The following is a 20876-nucleotide window of genomic DNA, read 5'->3' as shown; positions in this document are numbered from 1 at the left end:
TGCGTACATTACCTGCCCAGGGTGCTAGAAGTTGTCGTTTGAAGGTTTGATTTAAGTTTAACTTTATTTTGTTTGTTGACAAACGGCCACTACAACAAGTAAAAAACCGCTCATGGATTAAAGAAAGAAGAACTTTCCTTGGAATTCGCTTCGGATATTATTGGGATACCCGATGGAAAATCAGAAGGGATTGTTTTATTTACCATTTGTGGATTATCTGCTGGCATGAGACAGAGGCCTTGCCCGAGCTAAAAAATCTCCAGTTGGTATGTACTGCAAAAAATGCCGTATAGGAAAACGGTTTATGAAGAGGTACGTGATCTTGAACTGCTTTAATTGGCTGTGTGTTTGTTGAATCATCAACCCTGCGGGTGGCCTATACATTAAGTGTAAAGCCAGTGCTGTGTGCACTTGTGTGGATGAAGAGGATTGTTCTATAAAACAAAGTTGTTACGATAAAGATCGCTATCCTTGCTAACCTTGTTGCCCAATTGTGAACCTTCATGGACATTATCAACAATTGAGCTACAAGTTTGCAACAAAATGACTGATGTGGAGAGGCCGGAATCAAAGCGGTCAATCAAATTGACTTTTAAAGGAATGTGCTTTTACATAAAGACTTGTCAAGAAAAACGTACTGCAAAAGTCAACCAGGCTAAAAAGCTTATGGATAAAATCCGTGCCCTAATGGAATTAAATGAAAATGCAGACGTGGTGAACACTCAGCTCGCTTTGTTCATTAAGTGTTATGAAGAAGCACTCGATATACATGAAACATTCATGGAATTGCCTCTACCAGAAGATGAAATACTCACCACTAAAACCAAAACCTTTGAGGAGAAGATGAAATCATGTCATGCATTTATTGAAGATGTGAAGGAGTGGCTTTCTAAAGCTGGTTGTCCATACTCACAGCCAAAAGAACTTATCGACGCAGGATGTGTTGATGATGGAATACAACCTGAAGACAGTATTTCTAATGTCACAAGTGTAAAAGCAAGTTCTGTAAAATCACGTACCACTGGCATATCAAAGACTTCTGCAACATCTGCAGCGCGCATTAATGCGGAGGCCGAGAGAGCAGCTCTTCTTAAACGCTCTGAAGCTTTAAAAAGGAAACATCATATAGAAGCGCAGGAAGAAAGGCTTCGTAGAGAAAAGGAGCAATTGGCGCTTGAAACGGATTTGGCAGCTACAACTGCAAGGCTTCAGGTTTTAGAAATGAACTCATCACAGTGCGGTTCAAGACGATCTGATGGAATGAACTCTTATTTGGAGAGGAGCAAAGCTCAAAGGTCCATTGGTTTAGATCCTCTTGTCAAAGCTTTTGTCCCACATGAAAATGATTTTCCTGCTGTACCTGATCCTACCACAGTTGTTAGGCCAAGACAAGGATTTGCTGACCAAATGTATGGAAGGCCGATTGTGCCAGAAGCTCCATATCAAGAAGTACAGACTACAAATGGACGTCAAATGGGACGTATATTAAACACTCAAACTCAAAGCGGTAACAACCAAAATGACATGGTGAGCATTATGCAAAAACAAAACGAAATCACTGCACTGTTGGTTCAACAAAATGTTTCCTCTGTTCTTCCTCCAAGAAATCTGCAAATTTTTGATGGAGACCCTCTTCAATATAAATCCTTCATTAGAGCCTTTGAAAATGTAGTGGAGAAGAAAACGAATAATCCCAGCGACTGTTTGAGCTTCCTTGAGCAATACACTAGGGGGCAGCCAAAGGATCTTGTGCATAGTTGTCAGCATATACCTCCAGATCAAGGCTATCACAGAGCCAAGAGTCTTCTTGCTCAGCACTTTGGAGATGAACATAAAATTGCATCTGCCTATATGGAGAAAATATTCAACTGGACACCCATCAAAGGTGAAGATGTAAAAGGATTACAATCATTCTCTCTGTTTCTTCGAGGATGTTCAAACTTAACAGAACAAGTAATGTATATGAGGGAACTGGACTTACCAGCTAACATGCGGAGTATCATTTTAAAACTTCCTTACAAACTAAGAGAAAAATGGAGGAATATTGCATGTGATCTGCAAGAAAGAAGTGGACAGAGGGCTACATTCATTGATCTTGTAAATTTTATTGAGAGACAAGTGAAAATTGTTACAGATCCAGTGTTTGGAAACATTCAAGATCCTCAACATCCTTCAAGGCCTGTCAATGTCAAGGCCTCCTGTAGCAGTCAGCTACGACAAAGAAGGAAGGAAAGCAGCTACATTACGAATGTCACTTCTGTGAGGGAAGAAGCTATGGCACGGCCTGCAGAACATAGCACAACCTCCACTTATTGCTGTCTTTTCTGCCTGCAGAGAAACCACACACTGGGTCAGTGCTCACAGTTTAAAGCCAAGGCACACCGGGAGAAGATCAACTTCATTAAGGACAAGGGTATATGTTTTGTTGCCTGAAGGTAGGCCATACAAGCAAGGACTGTAGGAGTCGATTGGATTGCCATGTATGTCTTCAGAAACACCCTGGGGTCCTTCATATAGAAAGACAGGATAAAGGTACATCTGTAGGACAAGCCAAACCACCTGTGAGCCTTTCAAGTGATTCAACCGTAACTTTTCAGACATGTGGCCATATTGGGGCCGGTGTGGAAGATGATTCTACCTTCTCTATTGTTGCAGTAAAAGTCAGAAGCAAACTGACTAATAAGATCATGCAGACATATGCCTTTCTGGATCCTGGCAGTTCCGGCACATTCTGTACAGAAACCATGGCGAAAAGGTTAAATTTGCGAGGTAAGAAGACAAGCATTTTGTTGAGAACAATGGGCCAAAGAAAGGTTGTGAATGCTCATGCTTTGTCAGGTCTGGCAGTATCTGGCATGGGTGCTGAAGATTTGATAGAGCTTCCTGATGTTTTGACTCAAAGAACTATACCTGCGTCTACACTTAATATTCCACGACAAGCAGATATTGATCCATGGCCATATTTGAAGGATGTAATACTCTACGACATTCATGCAAGTGTAGATCTGCTTATTGGAACTGACGCCCCTAAGGTTTTGGAGCCGTGGGAAGTTATAAATAGCCAAGATGAGGGCCCATACGCTGTCAGAACCAAGGTTGGCTGGGTCATTAATGGTCCTCTTCATGGTGGAAGCTGTATAGGTAAGAGTGGCTATTCTGCCGTAACAGCAAATCGCATTTCTGTTGAACACCTGCAAGAAATGCTTGTCAAGCAGTATCACCATGACTTTAATGAGATATCATCAGAAGAGCAGATTGAAATGTCCAGAGAAGATATTAAGTTCATGGATATTGTCAGTAGCACAGCAAAGCTAATTGGAGGTCATTACTGTATTGATTTGCCATTCAGACAGGAAAATTTAACCCTGCCGGATAATCGTCATATAGCAGAACAGCGCTTATGTAGCCTGAAAAGAAAGTTTGACAGGAACAGTGTTTTTAAGGAGGAATATACCACGTTTCTAAATGAAATAATAACACAGGGACATGCTGAGCCAGTTCCTCTTGACCAGCTGATAAAGAACAATGGGAAAGTGTGGTATATCCCTCACCATGGGGTGTACCATCCTCAGAAGGGCAAGCTAAGAGTTGTTTTTTGACTGTGCAGCCTCATTCAAAGGAACATCGCTCAATAGTCAGCTTTTGCAAGGCCCCGATCTCACCAACAGCCTCATTGGAGTTTTAGTCCGATTTAGGCAGGAGCCTATTGCAATAGTGGCTGATATCCAATCTATGTTTCACCAGGTTCATGTCTCAAATAAGCACGTTGACTTTCTTCGCTTCCTCTGGTGGCCAGGTGGTGACACTGCACAGGCTCCGCAGGAATACCGCATGAAGGTACATCTATTTGGAGCTGCATCATCGCCAAGCTGTGCCAATTATGCCTTAAGGAGAACTGCAGATGACAACGTAGAACACTTCCCTCCAGAAGTTGTGAGTACAGTGAAAAACAATTTTTATGTTGATGATTGCCTCCGTTCAATGGCCTCAGAAGAGGAAGCTAGGAAAATGATCCAGGATTTAACTGCACTCTGTCAGAAGGGAGGATTCACTCTGTCAAAATGGGTCAGCAATAGTCGTGCAGTGTTGCGCTCTGTCAGTGAAGTCCACAGAGCAAAAGACATGATGGAGCTGGATTTGGATACAGATCAACTTCCTGTTGAACGTACATTAGGACTACAGTGGTACGTTGAGACTGATCAATTTGGATTTAAGGCCTTAGTACAAGAGCAACCACGGACGAGAAGAGGAATTCTTTCGGTGGTCAGCTCCCTTTATGACCCATTGGGCTTCCTTGCTCCATTCAGCATGATGGCAAAGTTGTTACTGCAGGAACTCTGTAAAAGAAACCTAGGATGGGACGAAGTTATTCCCCATGTTCTCACTAAGCAATGGGCTGGCTGGTTGGAAGATCTCCACAAGGTGGCAAGGTTCAAGATTGATCGTTGCATTAAGCCTAATGACTTTGGCAACCCTCTCACTATACAGCTTCATCACTTCTCTGATGCCAGCGAGGTTGGGTATGGAGCTGTCTCTTACTTAAGACTGGAAAGGGACAATAAAGTGCATGTTGCATTTATGATGGGGAAGGCCAGAGTTGCTCCACTGAAGCAGACAACAATTCCTCGCCTAGAGCTAACAGCTGCAGTCCTTGCTGTCAGAGTAGACCGCATGCTACGGAAGGAGTTGCAACTTAGGCTGGAGAAGTCAGTTTTCTGGACGGACAGCACAACAGTCCTTAAATATATATCAAATGAAAACCGGCGATTCTATACCTTTGTGGCCAACCGAATTGCAGTCATCAGGGAGGCAACTGATATTGATCAGTGGAGATATGTGGGGACAAAGGAAAACCCAGCAGATGAAGCGTCAAGAGGAATGAGGGCAGAAGATCTCCTGAATGGAAGGAGATGGATAATGGGACCTGATTTCCTTTACAAGTCCAAGGAAGGGTGGCCTAAATTAGATGAAGACCTTCAGGTGATTTCTGGCACTGACCCTGAGGTCAAAAGGGTCTTGACAGTGAATGCTGCTGTTAAAGACACAGACAATGCTATGGACCACCTGATTCATTACTTTTCATCTTGGAAGAGATTGCAGGTAGCTGTAGCTTGGCTTCTTAAGATCAAGGAAACTCTTGTGTTATTGGGACATAGGAGAAAGGAGCTTTATGCCTCTGCTGACCTCAGTATGGACATTACAGGCTGTCATAGACAGGTGGAAAGTCAAATGCAGAGCTTTAAGGCTACGCTCAAAGGACAGAGTCTGAAACCTCAAGATGTGACCAGGGCAGAACTGTCAATCATCCGGTATGTACAACATCAGCGGTTCAAGGATGAAATTACCTCACTGCAGAGTGGTGTGAAATCCATATCCAAGGACAGTCCACTGTATAGATTGGACCCAGTGATGGATGGTGAGATTCTCAGAGTGGGCGGTCGGTTAAGCAAAGCCTTACTCCCAGTGGAATCCAAGCGACCTGCTATTCTGTCAAAAGACCTGCATATATCAACACTAATTCTGTGCCATATTCATCAGCAGATAGGTCATTCTGGAAGAAATTATATGTTGTCCAGATTAATGCGGAAGTACTGGATTATAAATGCAAACTCTGCTGCAAGAAAGGTTATATCAGATTGTGTTGTTTGCAGACGCCACAGAGGAAGACTCCTTGAACAAAAAATGGCGGACTTACCTGCTGAAAGAGTGTTGCCTGATGAAGCCCCTTTCACTCATGTTGGCATTGATTATTTTGGGCCTATTGAAGTTAAAAGAAGCAGAAGTCTTCTCAAAAGATACGGAGTGCTCTTCACCTGTATGACCAGCAGTGCTGTACACTTGGAAGTAGCAGACACCTTGGATACAGACTCCTGTATAAATTCTGTGAGAAGGTTCATCTGCAGACGAGGCCCAGTTTCAACTTTCAGGTCTGACAACGGAACCAACTTTGTTGGAACCAGCCGTGAGCTCAAGGAGAGTCTGACTGCTCTGAACCATGGTAAAATTCAAAGAGCCTTTCTTCAGGACGGCATAGAATGGAGATTTAACACCCCATCAGCTTCCCATCAAGGTGGCGTTTGGGAGCGCTTGATTCGCTCAGTGAAGAGTGTTCTTGCCTCAGTCCTTAAACAACAGACCCTGGACGATGAAGCGCTCCAAACTGTTTTTTGCGAAGTTGAAGCAATATTGAATGAAAGGCCTATTACAAGAGCCTCAGATGATTCAAATGACCTGGAAGCTTTGACGCCGAACCACATTCTGTTGTTGAAAGGTAAACCAATTATGCCACCAGGATTGTTTGACAGAAATGATCTGTATGTCAGAAAAAGATGGAAGCAGATACAGTACATGGCAGAACTCTTCTGGAAAAGATGGATTCTTGAATACCTGCCATTGATGCAACAGAGACAAAAATGGACTGCACTAAGAAGAAACCTTATACCTGGAGATGTTGTTATTGTGGCAGATGCTACAGCTTCAAGAGGATCTTGGATGATGGGGAAAGTTTTGGATGTCAGATCAGATGTGAAAGGGATTGTGCGCTCTGTCCGCCTCCAAACGAAGACCAGCATCTTAGAGAGGCCTGTGACGAAGCTGTGCCTGCTGCTGGAGGCGGTGGTGTGATCACACGAACTCTCTCTCTTTCTCTTTGTCTGCCTCTATTCTCTTTCTTTCTCTTTTCTTTGCAGGTGCGGCAAGACATCTGTGCCTGATATGTTTAGAATACATAATGTAGCTCCGTTTTGAGAGTTCAGTAATTGTGATAATGCACAATTAGGGGCCGGAGTGTTGAAGCTACATTAGTTTGCTTTCAGTAGTGGTAATTTGTTAATTAAATTGATTATTATTATGATTTTGTTTATATTAGAAATACGTATATATGTATACATATTTTGATAATGTTTTTTTGTTTGTTTGTTTGTTTAGTTAATTGTTTTATATATATGTTTAGTCTTTATTTTTGGTTAGTTTAATAATTGCAATGTTTGATTTAGACACCTGAGGGCAGTGGTGGGCACAGGTGAGGGTAAATATAGGTAGGAAGTAGGAAGTGAGCGGCAGCACCTGGGTGATGGGCACATGGTTTTTTACCAGCATGAGAGATGCTGTATTGCTTGCTCAGTTGGAACAAATAAACCAGCCACAAACCCTGAATCCAGTTTGAATTTGATTTTATTTCTTGCCTGCGTATATTACCTGCCCAGGGTGCTAGAAGTTGTCGTTTGAAGGTTTGATTTAAGTTTAACTTTATTTTGTTTGTTGACAAACGGCCACTACACTTGTAGTAAGCATGTTAGAAGTATGAATGTACTATAAGCATACTATGTGAATTTCAAGTATATTTTCAGTGCCTTTAAGAACACTTCTTTTTGACCCGGGAAGACACAGAGCTTCTCTAGAACTGGAAAGTTTTGGGGGGTTGTGAAACTGTTGAAAGGCTAGTAAGTTGTTTAAAGGACTGGTGCAATACACAGGAGGAACTGCTGAGTGTCAAGTTAATAGGAAGAAGAGGAACATAACAACAATTCATGTGGATGTGTTGCCTTCATGTGGTGAAATATCAGAACAGCTTTACTGTAACTTTCCTCAACAGTCAGCTCTGCTTTCAGAGCCTGAGACAGATTACCACTGAAAAATGTTACACATCACACAGTCACAACTGGATTTCCTGACACACTGATGAGTCATAATTTATTGACTGATTGATCAATCTAATGTGCAAACAATGTACTTGTATATTTTCATATGTTTTCTGTGCAACAATCTTAATTTGTAAAGAGAGGACTCAAGCGAAGTACAAGTACCTCAAAATTTGAAGCAAATTTCTAAGGAATGTACTTGAGTTACAGTATGTCCCTTCACTGCTGGGTAGACCACATCCTTTTCTACCATAATCAAGTCTTTACAAGTTCATATCAGAGCAGTAAAAAAAAGGATGAGAGAGATAAAGATGGAGAGATGAAATATGAGTTGTTTGTTTGTCTCCGGAAAAGAAGCTCTGAGTCAAAAGTCTTTGTCCTTTATATCCTAAATGTTTGGTTACTTAATGAGCAGACTGACCTGGCCCCTAATACTACCAATTCTGATGTCTTAATTTAGCAAGCTAAGTAGACTCAATATAAATATTTATTCCTGGTTGAATTATTACGTTTGAACAACTTAATTTGCTAAAGAATCTTTATAGCTATATAACATGGTTGGACTGTTTACTTTGCCATGTCAACAAGACAAAGCCGACTATATTTTTAGCCACACCAGTGTCATGGGTCCGTGGATGGAGCTGCTAGCCTCAGTTGAGGAGCAGGCCGCCGAGGTAAGCTCACATCTTTCAACTCCACACTCATTTTCAGATTTCACACAGCTCCCTCTGCAGCCACAACATCCTTTATACAACTTTCTTTCACATAGCAGTGCCCGAGACCTTTAAACAGTGATGTGTAAAATCAGTGGGGAACTCCCCTTTAAGTCTTTATATCATCAATTTAAAGTTTTTTGGTGTATGTTCAGACCATTTCAGCTGCTCGCCGGGTAACAGATAACTATCAGATAATATTGTCCAGTTTCCGTCCAGTCTGTACTGTAAGTGTGATTCTGCCTGAATATGAGCCATGACATCACTGAACAAGGGCATGCCCGTTCAGCAGACTTTCCTTGGATAGATTGTGGTAAAAAAATAAAATACAACACCCTGCTCAGTCACTCAGTCCTTGAGCTTCCTGGAAAACAGCATTCACAAGAAGTCAGAGGCAGAGACTTGCATGAACTAGTGAGTGACTTTTTCTGTGTGTGCATCCTATGTACCTGTTTGCACTTGTGCATGCAGCATCCCTGACACAGCAAACTTGTGCAAGAATGCAAATCACCTATACTCCTCAGTTCCTCAGATTACGCAACAGTTGACTCAGAGAGGGGAAAGTGCCGCAGGACACACCGATATGCATTTTGATACCTGGCACTGGGACATGTTTCCAGGAGCATAAATATGGCTTCATGCATACAGTGTTATAGCACATACCATCCACGCAAGGGAGACATTGCAAGAGCCGGACAGCGTGGAGAGCAGCAGCGGGCTAACTGAATCCATCGCAGGGAGGCATCAAGTCCCGGAAAGTTCAGTTTTAATCATCACCTGGTAAACTCTGAGCGCTATGATTTTGGACTTCTTGTTGATTTAATTTTCCTTCATTTTCTCTCTCAGATTTTAGATCTGTGTTTCTTTCCAATTCTTCCTTCCGTATTAAAACAATAATTTACTTTTCTTGACTTGATTATTTACACGTGGCAGATTTATTACAAACCTATGATATCATTAGTTTAAAACTTTGGACTGCAAACTAATCCATCTCTGTTGCTTTATTGGCAAAGAGAGTTTCTGGCAGCAACAAGTCGTTTGGAGTATTCTAGTGATTTTTTTTTTCAAACATTTCTCAGGTTTTGGATTGTTTGCTTTTTACCCAAATAATCCAAAAGGTCAAAATCATATCTTTGCTGTACTTTTTTCTATTACTTTTAAAGTCCTTTCCTTTGTCATTTAAACATAAATCACACCAGATGTTTCCTCCTTAGTGCACTTTGTCCATTGTTGTTGTCCGTTGCAACATTAGGTCTTCATTAGCAGAGTTTGGGGGGTTTGACCTGAACTGACAGATAGCACAGTCGTCTGCGGGTTAGAACAGTCATTTCTGTGAAACAATGCTTCCACCTGACGGCATCAATGTGTTTCTTAAACTTGACTTCTGTCGATTTTTTTTTTACTGGTGATGGAAGTTTGGCTCACTCACTCTCGTATGCTATCAGGGGAAAATAAACTAAAGTTTGCTTGTGTGGGACCCAGGCAAGGAAATAAAGATTTAATCAGGAAAAATGTCTTGTTCTCACAAAGGGAAATGTGGTTTTGCGGAGATCATATATGTAGTTTCCCAACTCGTCTCTACATCACTCATGTTTAATTTTTCTTTTCAGCAAGTCAGGGTTTCAACTTCTTCAACCTTCTGTGACTTCTGCACTGTATGTTATTGGTTTCCATGACGGGACACTGAGAAAAAGTCCAAAGAAGAGAGGCAATTATGGCAAACATGAAAAAAGAATGAAAGGGAATCAAAAACTATGCTGAAATACTTCTTTGACGCAGTCCTGCCGATGTTTGACGTGTTTTAACATGCTGCCTCAGAGTTGGCTACAGGGTCTGATGGGAATATTTTAGAGGCTGCGTGACAGCTAGTTCTGGAAACAGCGTGTGGACCGTTCCATTTGGTGAATGATATTCTGTAATGTTGATCTTCAGTTACTGGTGCACCCTTTTGTCCGGACCACCGCCAACTTTGTCTTAGACAAGTAGTGTGCTCAGATAGTGCTCTGTAACCTGAAGAGAGAAAGAACCAAACGGCATCATCTTTTTTCTGCTTTTAATACGTCTTGTCATCATTCACAGTTAGAAACATTTGCTTGTACCTGCCTGTTCCTGTTAACTTTAAATATGAGTGATGTAATGGCCGCCCACATCACACAGACGTGCAGAAACACCAGAGATATGTGAAGACGATCAGAAATTGAAAAAAGGTGTGCATCCATTACCACAGACAAAAAAATGTATAATCAGTGATGGTGAGAGAAAGTAAGTAAAACTGTATTTATATAGCACCTTCCAAAAGCTAGGCTACAACATCAAGGCCTTATAGATGAGGACCAGGATCTTGAAATCTAAATATAATCGTAAGCCAGTGAGACATCAGAACCAGGTTGATGTGAGAGCGATATATATGTCTTGGCTTAGGCTAGACATATAAATTGGAGGTGATAAACTGCCAACCAGCAAAGACTTCTATCTATATCTCTGCCCCAATAACACTTATTAATCAGCAGTGATAAACAGATTGTTGGAGGAGCGATGTAAATCTTCAAATACTTTAGAAAAGTACAAAAGCTCATTCTGTCAACTTAATAACGAAGTCTCATAAAATTAGAAAAAGTAACTCATCCTCATGAGTTAGTATATCATAGAGATACAGATACTCAAGAAGTAATGAGAAAGGTGCCCACAAGTTCAAAGTACAATAAACACTAAATTCAATCATTCATTCAAACAAATTAATTTTGTCACTGGTCCTCAGGAACAAAACTCCTTCCAGCATGAACAACTTGGATCTTACCCCCACGCCTACCGCTGCCGATGAAACAGATGGTAACGAGAACCCTGTGAGCAATGACGTCTCCACGACCTTGGGTGCTCTCATCCTCGGCTTGGTCTTCCTCCTGGGAGTCCCTGGCAACCTCTTCATCATCTGGAGCATCCTGGCGCGCATCCGGCAACGCTCCGTCACCACCATCCTCATCCTCAACCTGGCGTGCGCCGATGGCTTCATCATGGCCCTCACCATCTTCATTGTTATCTACCTGGCCATGCGGTCATGGGTCTTTGGTCAAGTCATGTGCAAAGGCGTGTTCTACCTATGCAACTCCAACATGTACGCCTCCATCTTTCTGATCACACTGATGAGCGTGCACAGGCTGGTGGCCGTGGTGTTCCCGAGTAGACTGTCCTCCCTGGTCAGCAGGAAGATTGTGAGGAGGGTGATCATATGCATGTGGCCGCTGGTGATGGTGTTTTCTGTTCCCTCACTGGTGTTTCAAGACGTGATAAAGAACAAAGACAAGCACAATATAACAAGATTAGTGTGTGTGCCCCATCACAGCCGGTCTCGATATGTAAGTACACATTTAACATTAAAAAGGATGTAAGATATCTTCTTTATTGTCTAATTGGATTCTCATAAGTCTCATATTAGCTTTGAATAAACTTAAGAATACATTTTTGCAATGACATAGTAGGCTACTGTGGATTTTCTCAAAAAGTTACCACAACTACCACATAATGAGGGGGCCTGGTGATCAAAGGTGTGAACACAAATAAACACAAATACATACATAGAAGTGAAAATGTATCACTGTAAAAAAAAATCTGATTAGCGTTTTTTGGCAGTAGCATCCTAAATCCAATCATGTAGGGGAAACCGGGGCAATTGTAATATATTTTACATTTTCCTTAATAACTCACAAACTACTTTGAGATACACTAGTCATCTTTTCATACAAGAAACATATATGTGCACTAATTAATAATACAATTGATATATTTTCACTCATAAGAACAAGACTAGTGTTACAACGAAATTTTAACACTGACAAATAACCCACTATTAACCCACTGCATCTCAAGTAAAAGCCTAGGCTACCTCAAAGTAATTACTTTACAGCTAATAATGTTACATAAGAGTTTTTAAATGGTTCAAATTATTTTAGATGTCAGGCATCCTCTGCTAAGTTATCTGTTCGAAGTCATTCTCTTTGGTTTTGCTGGGTCTTTTACCATCAACTACTTTAAGTCTATCTACTATACAGACAAACTGACAATGAAAGGAACTTTACTTTTGCAGACTTGGGCCTATATAATATTCACACTTTCTGTTAAACACATATAAAACACACTATTTTATACAAAGAATGTTGGCCTATGTTAATTGGTGATTTGTTTATACTAGAACAAATCCATTTCTTTTAATTGTAACACAGTGTTACAATTGTTGCAGCCATGATAAAATCTTGTATGCCCGCTAGCCACAACTATATAAGCATAATTTGTTAGTGTTAAACGTTAATCAATAACCTAGAGATAAAATGTATGCAAGTTTAGATTTGCAGTCATTGAAACTTTAGACACCAGAAGAAAAATACTGCACATCAAAAAAGTTACTTTCATTTAAAACTTCTGCCAAGGTGAAATGATCCTGCTCCTTTTCCACAGGCAGAGAGAGAATCCTATTGAGCATCTGCAGATTAAGTGTCTGATAGGAGAAATTGAGTGTGTTACAATTGCCTACTTTTTCCACCAACAAAAAGAACCAACAGAACAATTTGAAAGACCCTTTAATCATATAAAAATCATACCCATGTTGGCTGTTTCGTCATTTTCTTTACTTTCGTAAGGTTTATCTTTGTTTTATGCATGAACAAGTTTCAAAGCGGTGGTTTGACAGATACATTAATGTTTTCAGTTATGACAGCGAGCACATCTGATTTCTATCCTCCCGTGTGCAGGTAAAGTTTCAGTATGCCTTTGAGACAGTGGTGGGATTCATTCTTCCTTATACAGTCATCATAATCAGCTACGTCCTCATCCTGAAACGCCTGAGGCAGACCAAGTTCCATCGAACGATGTGCAGCGAGAAACTCATCCTGGCTATCGTGGTGATGTCTGGCCTTTTCCGGTTGCCGTACCATGTTGTCAACATGATACAGGTGTGTAAGCGCATCATTTATCCCATTAAATCATTGCTTCTTTCAGATCAATGATCTGGTATTTTGAATTAATGCTGAGTATGTTTTGGTTGGTCCAAGGTGGCAGCTGCGTCTTACCCAGACAATTCAATCACACAAACAAAGTGAGTAACCAAAGATTTTCACCATTTTCCCCTCACAAACTAATGTTAACTTATTTTTATTGACATGTGGTACTTTTGGGTGGTTGTTTTATGCACTACAGAAACATTAATAAGTTAATAATTCATTTCTACACAAAGTGATGGAACAAGCTCTGATGTTCCACAGAAAACCTGACATTTAGATTTTGCCTGATGTCACGTTTCAAAAAAAGCCATCATATCATATATGCTTTGTAGTCATTTTCTGTCTCTCTGTAGTTATTTTGTGGGGCGGCTGTGGCTCAGGGTTAGAGCGCTCATCCACTTACCAGAAGGTCGGTGGTTCGCTCTGTATGTCAAAGTGGGCGAAACACTGAACCCCAAGTTGCATGCATCGTGAAGAATGTAGTTCATTTCTGTTTTCTTGTTGGCAGTAGCTTTGCTCATCAGTGTGTACATATAATATGATGTAGTGTGAAGCTTTGAGTGGTCAGAAAGGTGATATACAAGTACAGACCATTTACCATTTTGTTTCACTTTGTAGTTTTTTGTCATCTTATGGCTGTTTTGGGTCTCTTTGTAGTTGTATTGCGTGTCTCTGTGGTCACTATGTGTCTCTTTCACATTTAGCAAGTGAAGCCCCCTGGCCCCATGGTCAGTAATCCATCTGTGAATATACCTATAGTATTACATATCAGTTAGTTTTAGAGCAAGATCTTAGTTTAGCTCCCAAGAATGCTACAGATCTTCAATTTAATTGTTAAAAAACCTTAAATATAACATATGTTTCAGTTGTTGTGGTCTTGGTGGGGTAAGCCATTCTAATCTAATACATGTCTTTTTGTCAAATTCAGCAAATATGTCTTCACGGTCTGCTAGCTATTCGTTCTATGTGCGTGCTGAAACAAAATGTTTGGGTGTTTGTACACAGCCCTGGCTCTGTAAATGGGAAACAAACAAAGTGACTCGGACTATGTCACACAACACTATTCCAGTCATGATTTGTGTGTCAGGTAACGTTAAATGACTTTACCACAGACATTCAGCTTACGTTCTAGTTCTCCGAGGCATACTGTTGTTGTGATGTTAGCTCTAGTAGCAGGGGAGTTGTGTGGATCGCTGTCTGGAGCTGGTGTGCTGGACCACGGGGAAACTGGCTCATCTTCTCTGTATGTACAGCTGGAACTGTAGTGCCAGCTTGCTAACCCAGTTTGCTAATTTTAGTTACATAACTTTTTCTGTTTGTCTGCAGTTTGGACCATATCTCTCAGTCCAGTCGTGCAGTGACCTCGGCTTTGGCCTTCATCAGCAGCTGTGCTAATCCTATCCTCTACACCATTGCTGGGAAGTCCTACATCAAGCAGAGTGGCCTTGCCTTCATGGCTCGGCTCTTTGAGGACCAAACAGAAAACAAAAAGAGTCGGATCATGGGTAAAGACAAAGTGGTAACCAGCAATGTTGACTCTGCAAACAGCACAGGAACTCCTACTATACAAAAAGGGAGCAGAGCTTAAAATGAACTTTGTGCTAGTGCTCTGAAAGGGAAAATACTTTAAACTACATGTGGAGTCTGTTGATTTTGCATAAAGCAACATTTGAGCCTAAATTTTCTCTGTGCAGCTTTGAGTTGACTGTCAAGTTTTGTGTTTTGTAGGAAAAGTGGTCCAGACAGGCTTCCTATAGAGATTTCTAATCAATTTAAAAACAACCAATCTTGGATATGCTATAGGAGTCCTCCAAAAGAAAGACTAGCCACCATCTCTCAGAGGGACACTGATCACTCCCACAGACCTATGTCGCTGCTTAAAACAGATAGCAAAATCTTAGGCAAGACTTTTTTGAGAAGCCTTGAAGAGTTACTGCCGTCCATGATGAAAGATGACCCAAACGGCTTTATACATGGGAGGCAGGTGTTGAGAATTATTTTAGAATATTACAGCCTAAATTGTTATCATTAATTGCTAGAGTGAAGGTGGTCTGCATTGGCATCATTTAAAGTATTATTTTAGAGTGTAAAGTTAAGATCACAACGCTGAAACTCTATAGCTCTGAGAGTGTGTGGTCCTCTCTGTGTCTAGCTGCCCGGAGGCAGTAACAGTAGCACGTGTGCTCTGAAACACCAGCAAAGGAAAATGTAGAAGCAGAATGAGTGAAAATTGTGTTACAAAACATACATCAATGCAGTAAGAATGTCCTGTCTATAGCACACAGCACAAGAGACACCAGCTTATTCCACAAAGTCAGGTTTTTGGTTAAAATCGCTTGATCAGCAGAGGCCATGCCCAGGACACAGAGAGGGGGGGCATTGCAGACACAGTCATCAGTGATTATCCTTAATCAATATTAATAATCATTGTTAATCATTTTAATCAGTTTTATTATCATTAATCAGTTACTTTAAGTAATCATTCTTATATCATCATTTTAACCATTTTATTAGTATTAATCATTAATCATTCCTAATCATTTACTTTTTACCTAGATGAGCTTCGCTTTTTACTTATAAGTAGTGAACTGTAGTCATGAACACAGAAACAGATCCTTGAGTGGAAGGAATGACTGCAGGAAGTGGCTGCAGGTGATTTGCCTTGTCCAACTGTCATCTACTGTAGATTATGACCATAGGAGAGGCTGCAGGTGTGCAAGATCTGCCGACACTGTGACAGTGCATGTTTCGTTCTGCTGTTATCTACTGTTGTGATTACATGAGGAACTGCTGATGTGTTAATCTGCTAATATTAAGACTACATGCTTAATTACTGATTAAGGGGGTTTGATTGTCAAAAACACGACAGACAGATGATAAGCAGAAAGCGGCCAGCATAACATCAAGAATGCTGTAAGAAATCAAGCATTAATGAAAAATGCAACTTTTCTTATTTTATTCTTATATTAATTGTTTAAAAAATACAATTGTGTGTCAAATTAAGCATGCATAACCTTTAAAAAATACGGTGAGACTGAAGTTGAAATGTAAATGATGAACTTCTTATCCAGTAGTATAAAGATGTAGAAAGTAAACAATACAGTAATAAATGACAGCTGGGGAACAGTGTTAATTGGTAAAAACAACACAACAACAGAGGAAAAGAAGTTCATCATGAGGAAAGGAGGGGGCAAACCAGCCCAGAAGTGATATATATAAGACATAGGAGGGACTTCATCCTCCGACCTGCTAGGATGTTGTATGGGTTTATTTGTCCTGTTTTGGAATAAAGTCTTTTGCGCCGACTCTTGACCGTCTCCAGAGAAGTTTTTGATTGCAAATTTATTGACTATAATAGAAAGCTAATGGAGTATTTTTTGACAAAGTTTATAAAGCTGGTGAAGGTGGGGACCAGCCTGGTCGCACATCTGACCCAACAAAGGCTTTTCATAAGAGAAGGCTTTCGGCTGAATTGAGTGGAAGCACCTGTATAAAGTGTTGGATAGATTCGGAACAGGAGAAGACTTCCTCAAGCGAATTAGGACAATACATCGCTCTTCTCATTGTACAGATCTACACGTTTGACTGGAAGTCAGTGATGCAGGTACAAGTAAATTATAACTGACCTGTGTATCAACTGTAAATATTTACACACTTCTATTTAGCATTTGCAAGAAATACAGACATTTAACATTGTTTAGAACACCAGTGTACTTTTTTGTGCCATAGATTTTGTACAGTATTTGTACACACCCTGCACTCCGTTTTGTACTAGATTGTTTATGATGAAAACCTACATTAAATCTTGAGGCACTCTGTCCAATTATTTTAGTGTCATGCAAGGTTAAATTGGTTTCCTCCTTCGCTGAGGTTTTTCATGAATGCAATAACAAATGTTAACATTTTAATTTGTCTCAGCTTTACTAGTCATTTTAAAGAGTTATGTGCTTATGTATTGTTTTCAAAGCACATGACATTTTTCCATGAAGCTGAAATTAAGGTCAGATATTTAAACTGCACACAGAAAACCCTTGGCTTTAACAACCACATATTTGAAACAGCTTTAAGATCTTTGAAGATGGCACCAAATAACCAACTTCACACAAAACATGATGTTCTGTGCTTAAAGACTTGGCAATGTTTTCATTGAAGATATGACTATTTTTCAAAACTCAGTCTTACTGCCTTTTAACGGCCTTATTAGTAACTTAAATCGAACTATGATGAACCTAATGCATATTCTGTACACCAGCTTCTACATCATCTGTATGTAGATGTAATGCATGTACAACACACAACAAGAGCATGTACAATACACAGTCCAACACTTGATAACACTTTATTTACCAGTGAAACAGTTCATACAGTGTCAAGACTAGTTTAAGTAGGGATTTGGATCCTATTCATGTGCATAGATAAGACATTCCCAGAAGCAAATCATACTTATGGGTTTTAAACTTGCCCTACAACATTCAGCTTTGTCCTTTTAGGCTTCAACAAAAAACAAACAAACTGGGGTGATCCAGCAGTAGACAAAAAAGGTTCATTAATACCAAACTGTTGAAACCGTTTTGAGAGTTTAGCTTCATGCATCAATTTACAGACTATACTGACCTGATCAAGATAAATCCAGTCCAGGCACTGAACATCCTAAAAAGGAATATATGACAAGTTAGTCTCAACTTGCAATACAATTAAAAGTCCTCACTATTATCCGTATCGTCAAACCCATCAGTGCAGTGAAAGAATAATCATGAGGTTCAGCTGAAACACGGACTCACATGTAAATCATCATCAAGGTTTGACTGTATAATCCAGGACAAAAAGGGGATTTATTATAAACCGCTTTGGCATCTCCATGTGGCATTTTGCCTCCATCAGAAGATAGAATACAAGTTTGTGTAAATGAGGCCCAACATTTTAACAAACTCAGTTACCAGTTTCTAGTTACTGAGCTAAATGTAAGCAGCCCAACACTGCTGCAATAAATCCTGCATCCATGTGGGTTATGTTTGTAACCATCAACTATGTTCATTTTACAGGAAGTGAATAGTGCCATTTGAAGTGTAACGTGCAATTTGATCATCCTAAAACTTCATTTTGAGGCCTGTCAGTTGCACACAGTAAAATATAATTCAACTTCTTATTGTGCAATCAGCGCGATAAAATAAAATTCAGATTATGCTACTAATTAATTCAAAATTAATTTAAATCCTTAAAACATACGTTTACTCGGATGCAGGCTTTGTTTAATAAGACAGCAGCTCGGCTCATTAGCACAGACCATGAGGTTGGTTTGGCGCTAACAAGCAGCGAACTAACAATTATCCTCTGCGGAAATAACCACAACAAACAGCTACACGCACATAAATAAATAAATTAACTGCGACATAAACAATGTACTCTCATGCAAAACCTGAACATATACCGTAAATGCAGCTTCATGCACATGGGTCTTCGTCTCTCCACCTAAACATGACCGACCAGCACCACCGCAACAAGGAAGAGAGGCTGTTAAAGAGGTGGTATTATGCTTTTTGGCTTTTTCCCTCTCCTTTATTGAGTTATATATCTTTTTTGTGCATGCAACATGGTTTGCTAAGTGAAAAAGCCCGAAGTCCAGTGAGTTCCCATCTCCCACAGAAGACTCTGCTCTGAACTGCTTGAAAACAGCTCGTTTGAAGCATAGACAGTATTTTACTGGACGAAGCCACCCTCGGAGTGGCTCTTTAAATGGAGAGCAGTGAAGCCAGTTTTGGACCAATAAAATACTACTACAGGGCTACTTCCTGTTGGCACCAGTGTCTACTGCGCATTACCACGCAGCATAACCGTGGTTTAATTACGTAAAGCAATGGCAGAAACACCGTAATTCTGGTAGCTGCATAGCTGCGGCAACAAAAAGTCTCATGGCTCAGTGTGTTTGTCTGACTCGGATCACCAGGCTCACCTGCCAAACACCAACGCAGTGTCTAAATAATTGTTTTAGATTCAAGTTTATAATCTAAGCAATACGGTTCTTGTGTGCGACGGGTATGTCACAGGGTTTTGACGTCATTTTTGGGCCTACATGGAACTGTCCGTGCAGGCTTTGGTCGACTTCACTGGACTGGCACACCGCCTTGTATAATGTAAAGCTCCGTTTTTGTGTAGCACCTTTCTAGTCTTTTCGACCACTCAAAGCGCCTTTACACTATATCTGCATTCACCAGTCATACACATTCATACACTGAGCCCAAAGTGCTCAAACGGAAACTAACATTCACTGGCGGGTTCAGTATCTTGCCAAGCCGCCACTAATGTAACGTGAAAACACGACAGACTGCGGATTGGTCAAAGAGAATATTCACTATTCACTGCATCATCATTGCATGCACCAGACAGAGGCCAGCAACAGAAAGTTTTATATTTTACAGTTTTCAGCTGTGTAGATTTCGAATATTGACAGTTTTACGAGAAATTATGTGCTTGAATATTTTCGGAGTTGATCATTTAGCCTAAATCGCAAGTGGCTGTAGGAGACTTGCTGAAAGCCAAAGATTTGCCCAAGTGAAATTGTGGGCAGTTTTTTAAAGGCAGGATCTGTTATCTAAATGTAAACAAAGGAGTTCCTCATAGTCAAAAATCGAAACAGTGGCCTGTCACTGAAACTGCCAGTCTTTGGATAGAAGAACGTCTCGGGTTACGTATGTAACCCTGGTTCCCCGAGAAGGGGAACAAGACACTGCGTCGGTTACGACACTATGGGAACGCCTCTAGGCGTAGCAGGTCTGAACGTGAATGAAATCACTCCAATCCTATTGGCTTGTTGCTAGAATGGTAAGGTGTGACGGAATAACCGGAGGAGTATAAAGCACACCTGTACACACTCATCATTAGCTTAAACTATGAAGCAGGCGCTTCAGGCGGGGAGAGAGGTGCGGCGGGCCGACGCAGTGTCTCGTTCCCCTTCTCGGGGAACCAGGGTTACATACGTAACCCGAGACGTTCCCCTTCGAGGGAACTCGAACTGCGTCGGTTACGACACTGTGGGAACGAGATACCCACTAAAACGTGCCGAAAACCCCGCCCGCCCCAGTGTGCAATAAAGTGGCACGACTAAGAGGAGAGTGCACGAGTGCCAGGTGCCGAAGGAAGGTCAAGACTGTAAAACCGAATGAATGTGTGGCCCAGCCAGCCGCTAAACAAACATCCTGCAAAGAGGCCCTGGAAAGGAGGGCTCGAGAGGCCGCCATGCCTCTGGTAGAATGAGCCCTCACAGCCACAGTTAAAGGCAAACCGCGCACCTGATAGGCCAGGGAAATAGTCTGAACAATCCAGTTGCTAATAGTATGTTTGGATGCAGGGAGCCCAGCCCTGGGGGACCCAAAACACACTAGCAGCTGGTCAGCCATCCTCCAACGGGAGGACCTCAGAGTGTAACACTCTGATGAAGTCTCCCGTCCTCCGCCGTCACATGAGGTGGAGGATGAAATGCCTGCAGCACTGTGGACCCTGCCGCACAAGAAGGCACTTTAGGGATGTATCCTGGA

General features: G+C 41.0%; 1 protein-coding gene across 3 annotated transcripts; it reads left to right on the top strand.

The window, feature by feature from the left end:
* The first annotated feature begins 8684 nt into the window (after positions 1-8684).
* On the top strand, positions 8685-16918 carry LOC119901758 (leukotriene B4 receptor 1-like). 3 transcript variants are annotated; one of them, XR_005444247.1, is made up of 6 exons: positions 8685-9133; positions 11112-11706; positions 13096-13296; positions 13396-13439; positions 14671-15328; positions 16787-16918. XR_005444247.1 is itself a non-coding variant. In XM_038717414.1 (5 exons), exons 2-5 carry the CDS (start codon positions 11131-11133, stop codon positions 14930-14932), a joined length of 1083 nt encoding a protein of 360 aa, XP_038573342.1. In that variant the 5' UTR covers positions 8686-9112; positions 11112-11130; the 3' UTR covers positions 14933-16640. The 3 variants fall into 3 exon arrangements, 1 of the variants encoding a protein (XP_038573342.1); XR_005444246.1 differs by having other exon boundaries at positions 8686-9112; XM_038717414.1 differs by lacking the exon at positions 16787-16918 and having other exon boundaries at positions 8686-9112; positions 14671-16640.
* The last annotated feature ends 3958 nt before the right edge of the window (positions 16919-20876 follow it).

This window comes from Micropterus salmoides, unplaced genomic scaffold (genome assembly GCF_014851395.1).
Source record: "Micropterus salmoides isolate LMB-PRFRI ecotype aquatic unplaced genomic scaffold, ASM1485139v1 Ms_hic_scaffold_14, whole genome shotgun sequence".
Classification (NCBI taxonomy): domain Eukaryota; kingdom Metazoa; phylum Chordata; class Actinopteri; order Centrarchiformes; family Centrarchidae; genus Micropterus; species Micropterus salmoides.
Note: the sequence above shows the minus strand (reverse complement) of the source record. Positions and strands in the feature narration are given on the sequence as shown.

Excerpts from the sequence above, each read along its gene's own strand:
- LOC119901758 (XM_038717414.1), top strand. The coding sequence starts at position 11,131 with ATGAACAACTTGGATCTTACCCCCACGCCTACCGCTGCCGATGAAACA. Across the intron at positions 11,707-13,095 it reads ATCACAGCCGGTCTCGATAT|GTAAAGTTTCAGTATGCCTT; the intron begins GTAAGTACACAT and ends TCCCGTGTGCAG. Across the intron at positions 13,297-13,395 it reads ATGTTGTCAACATGATACAG|GTGGCAGCTGCGTCTTACCC; the intron begins GTGTGTAAGCGC and ends GGTTGGTCCAAG.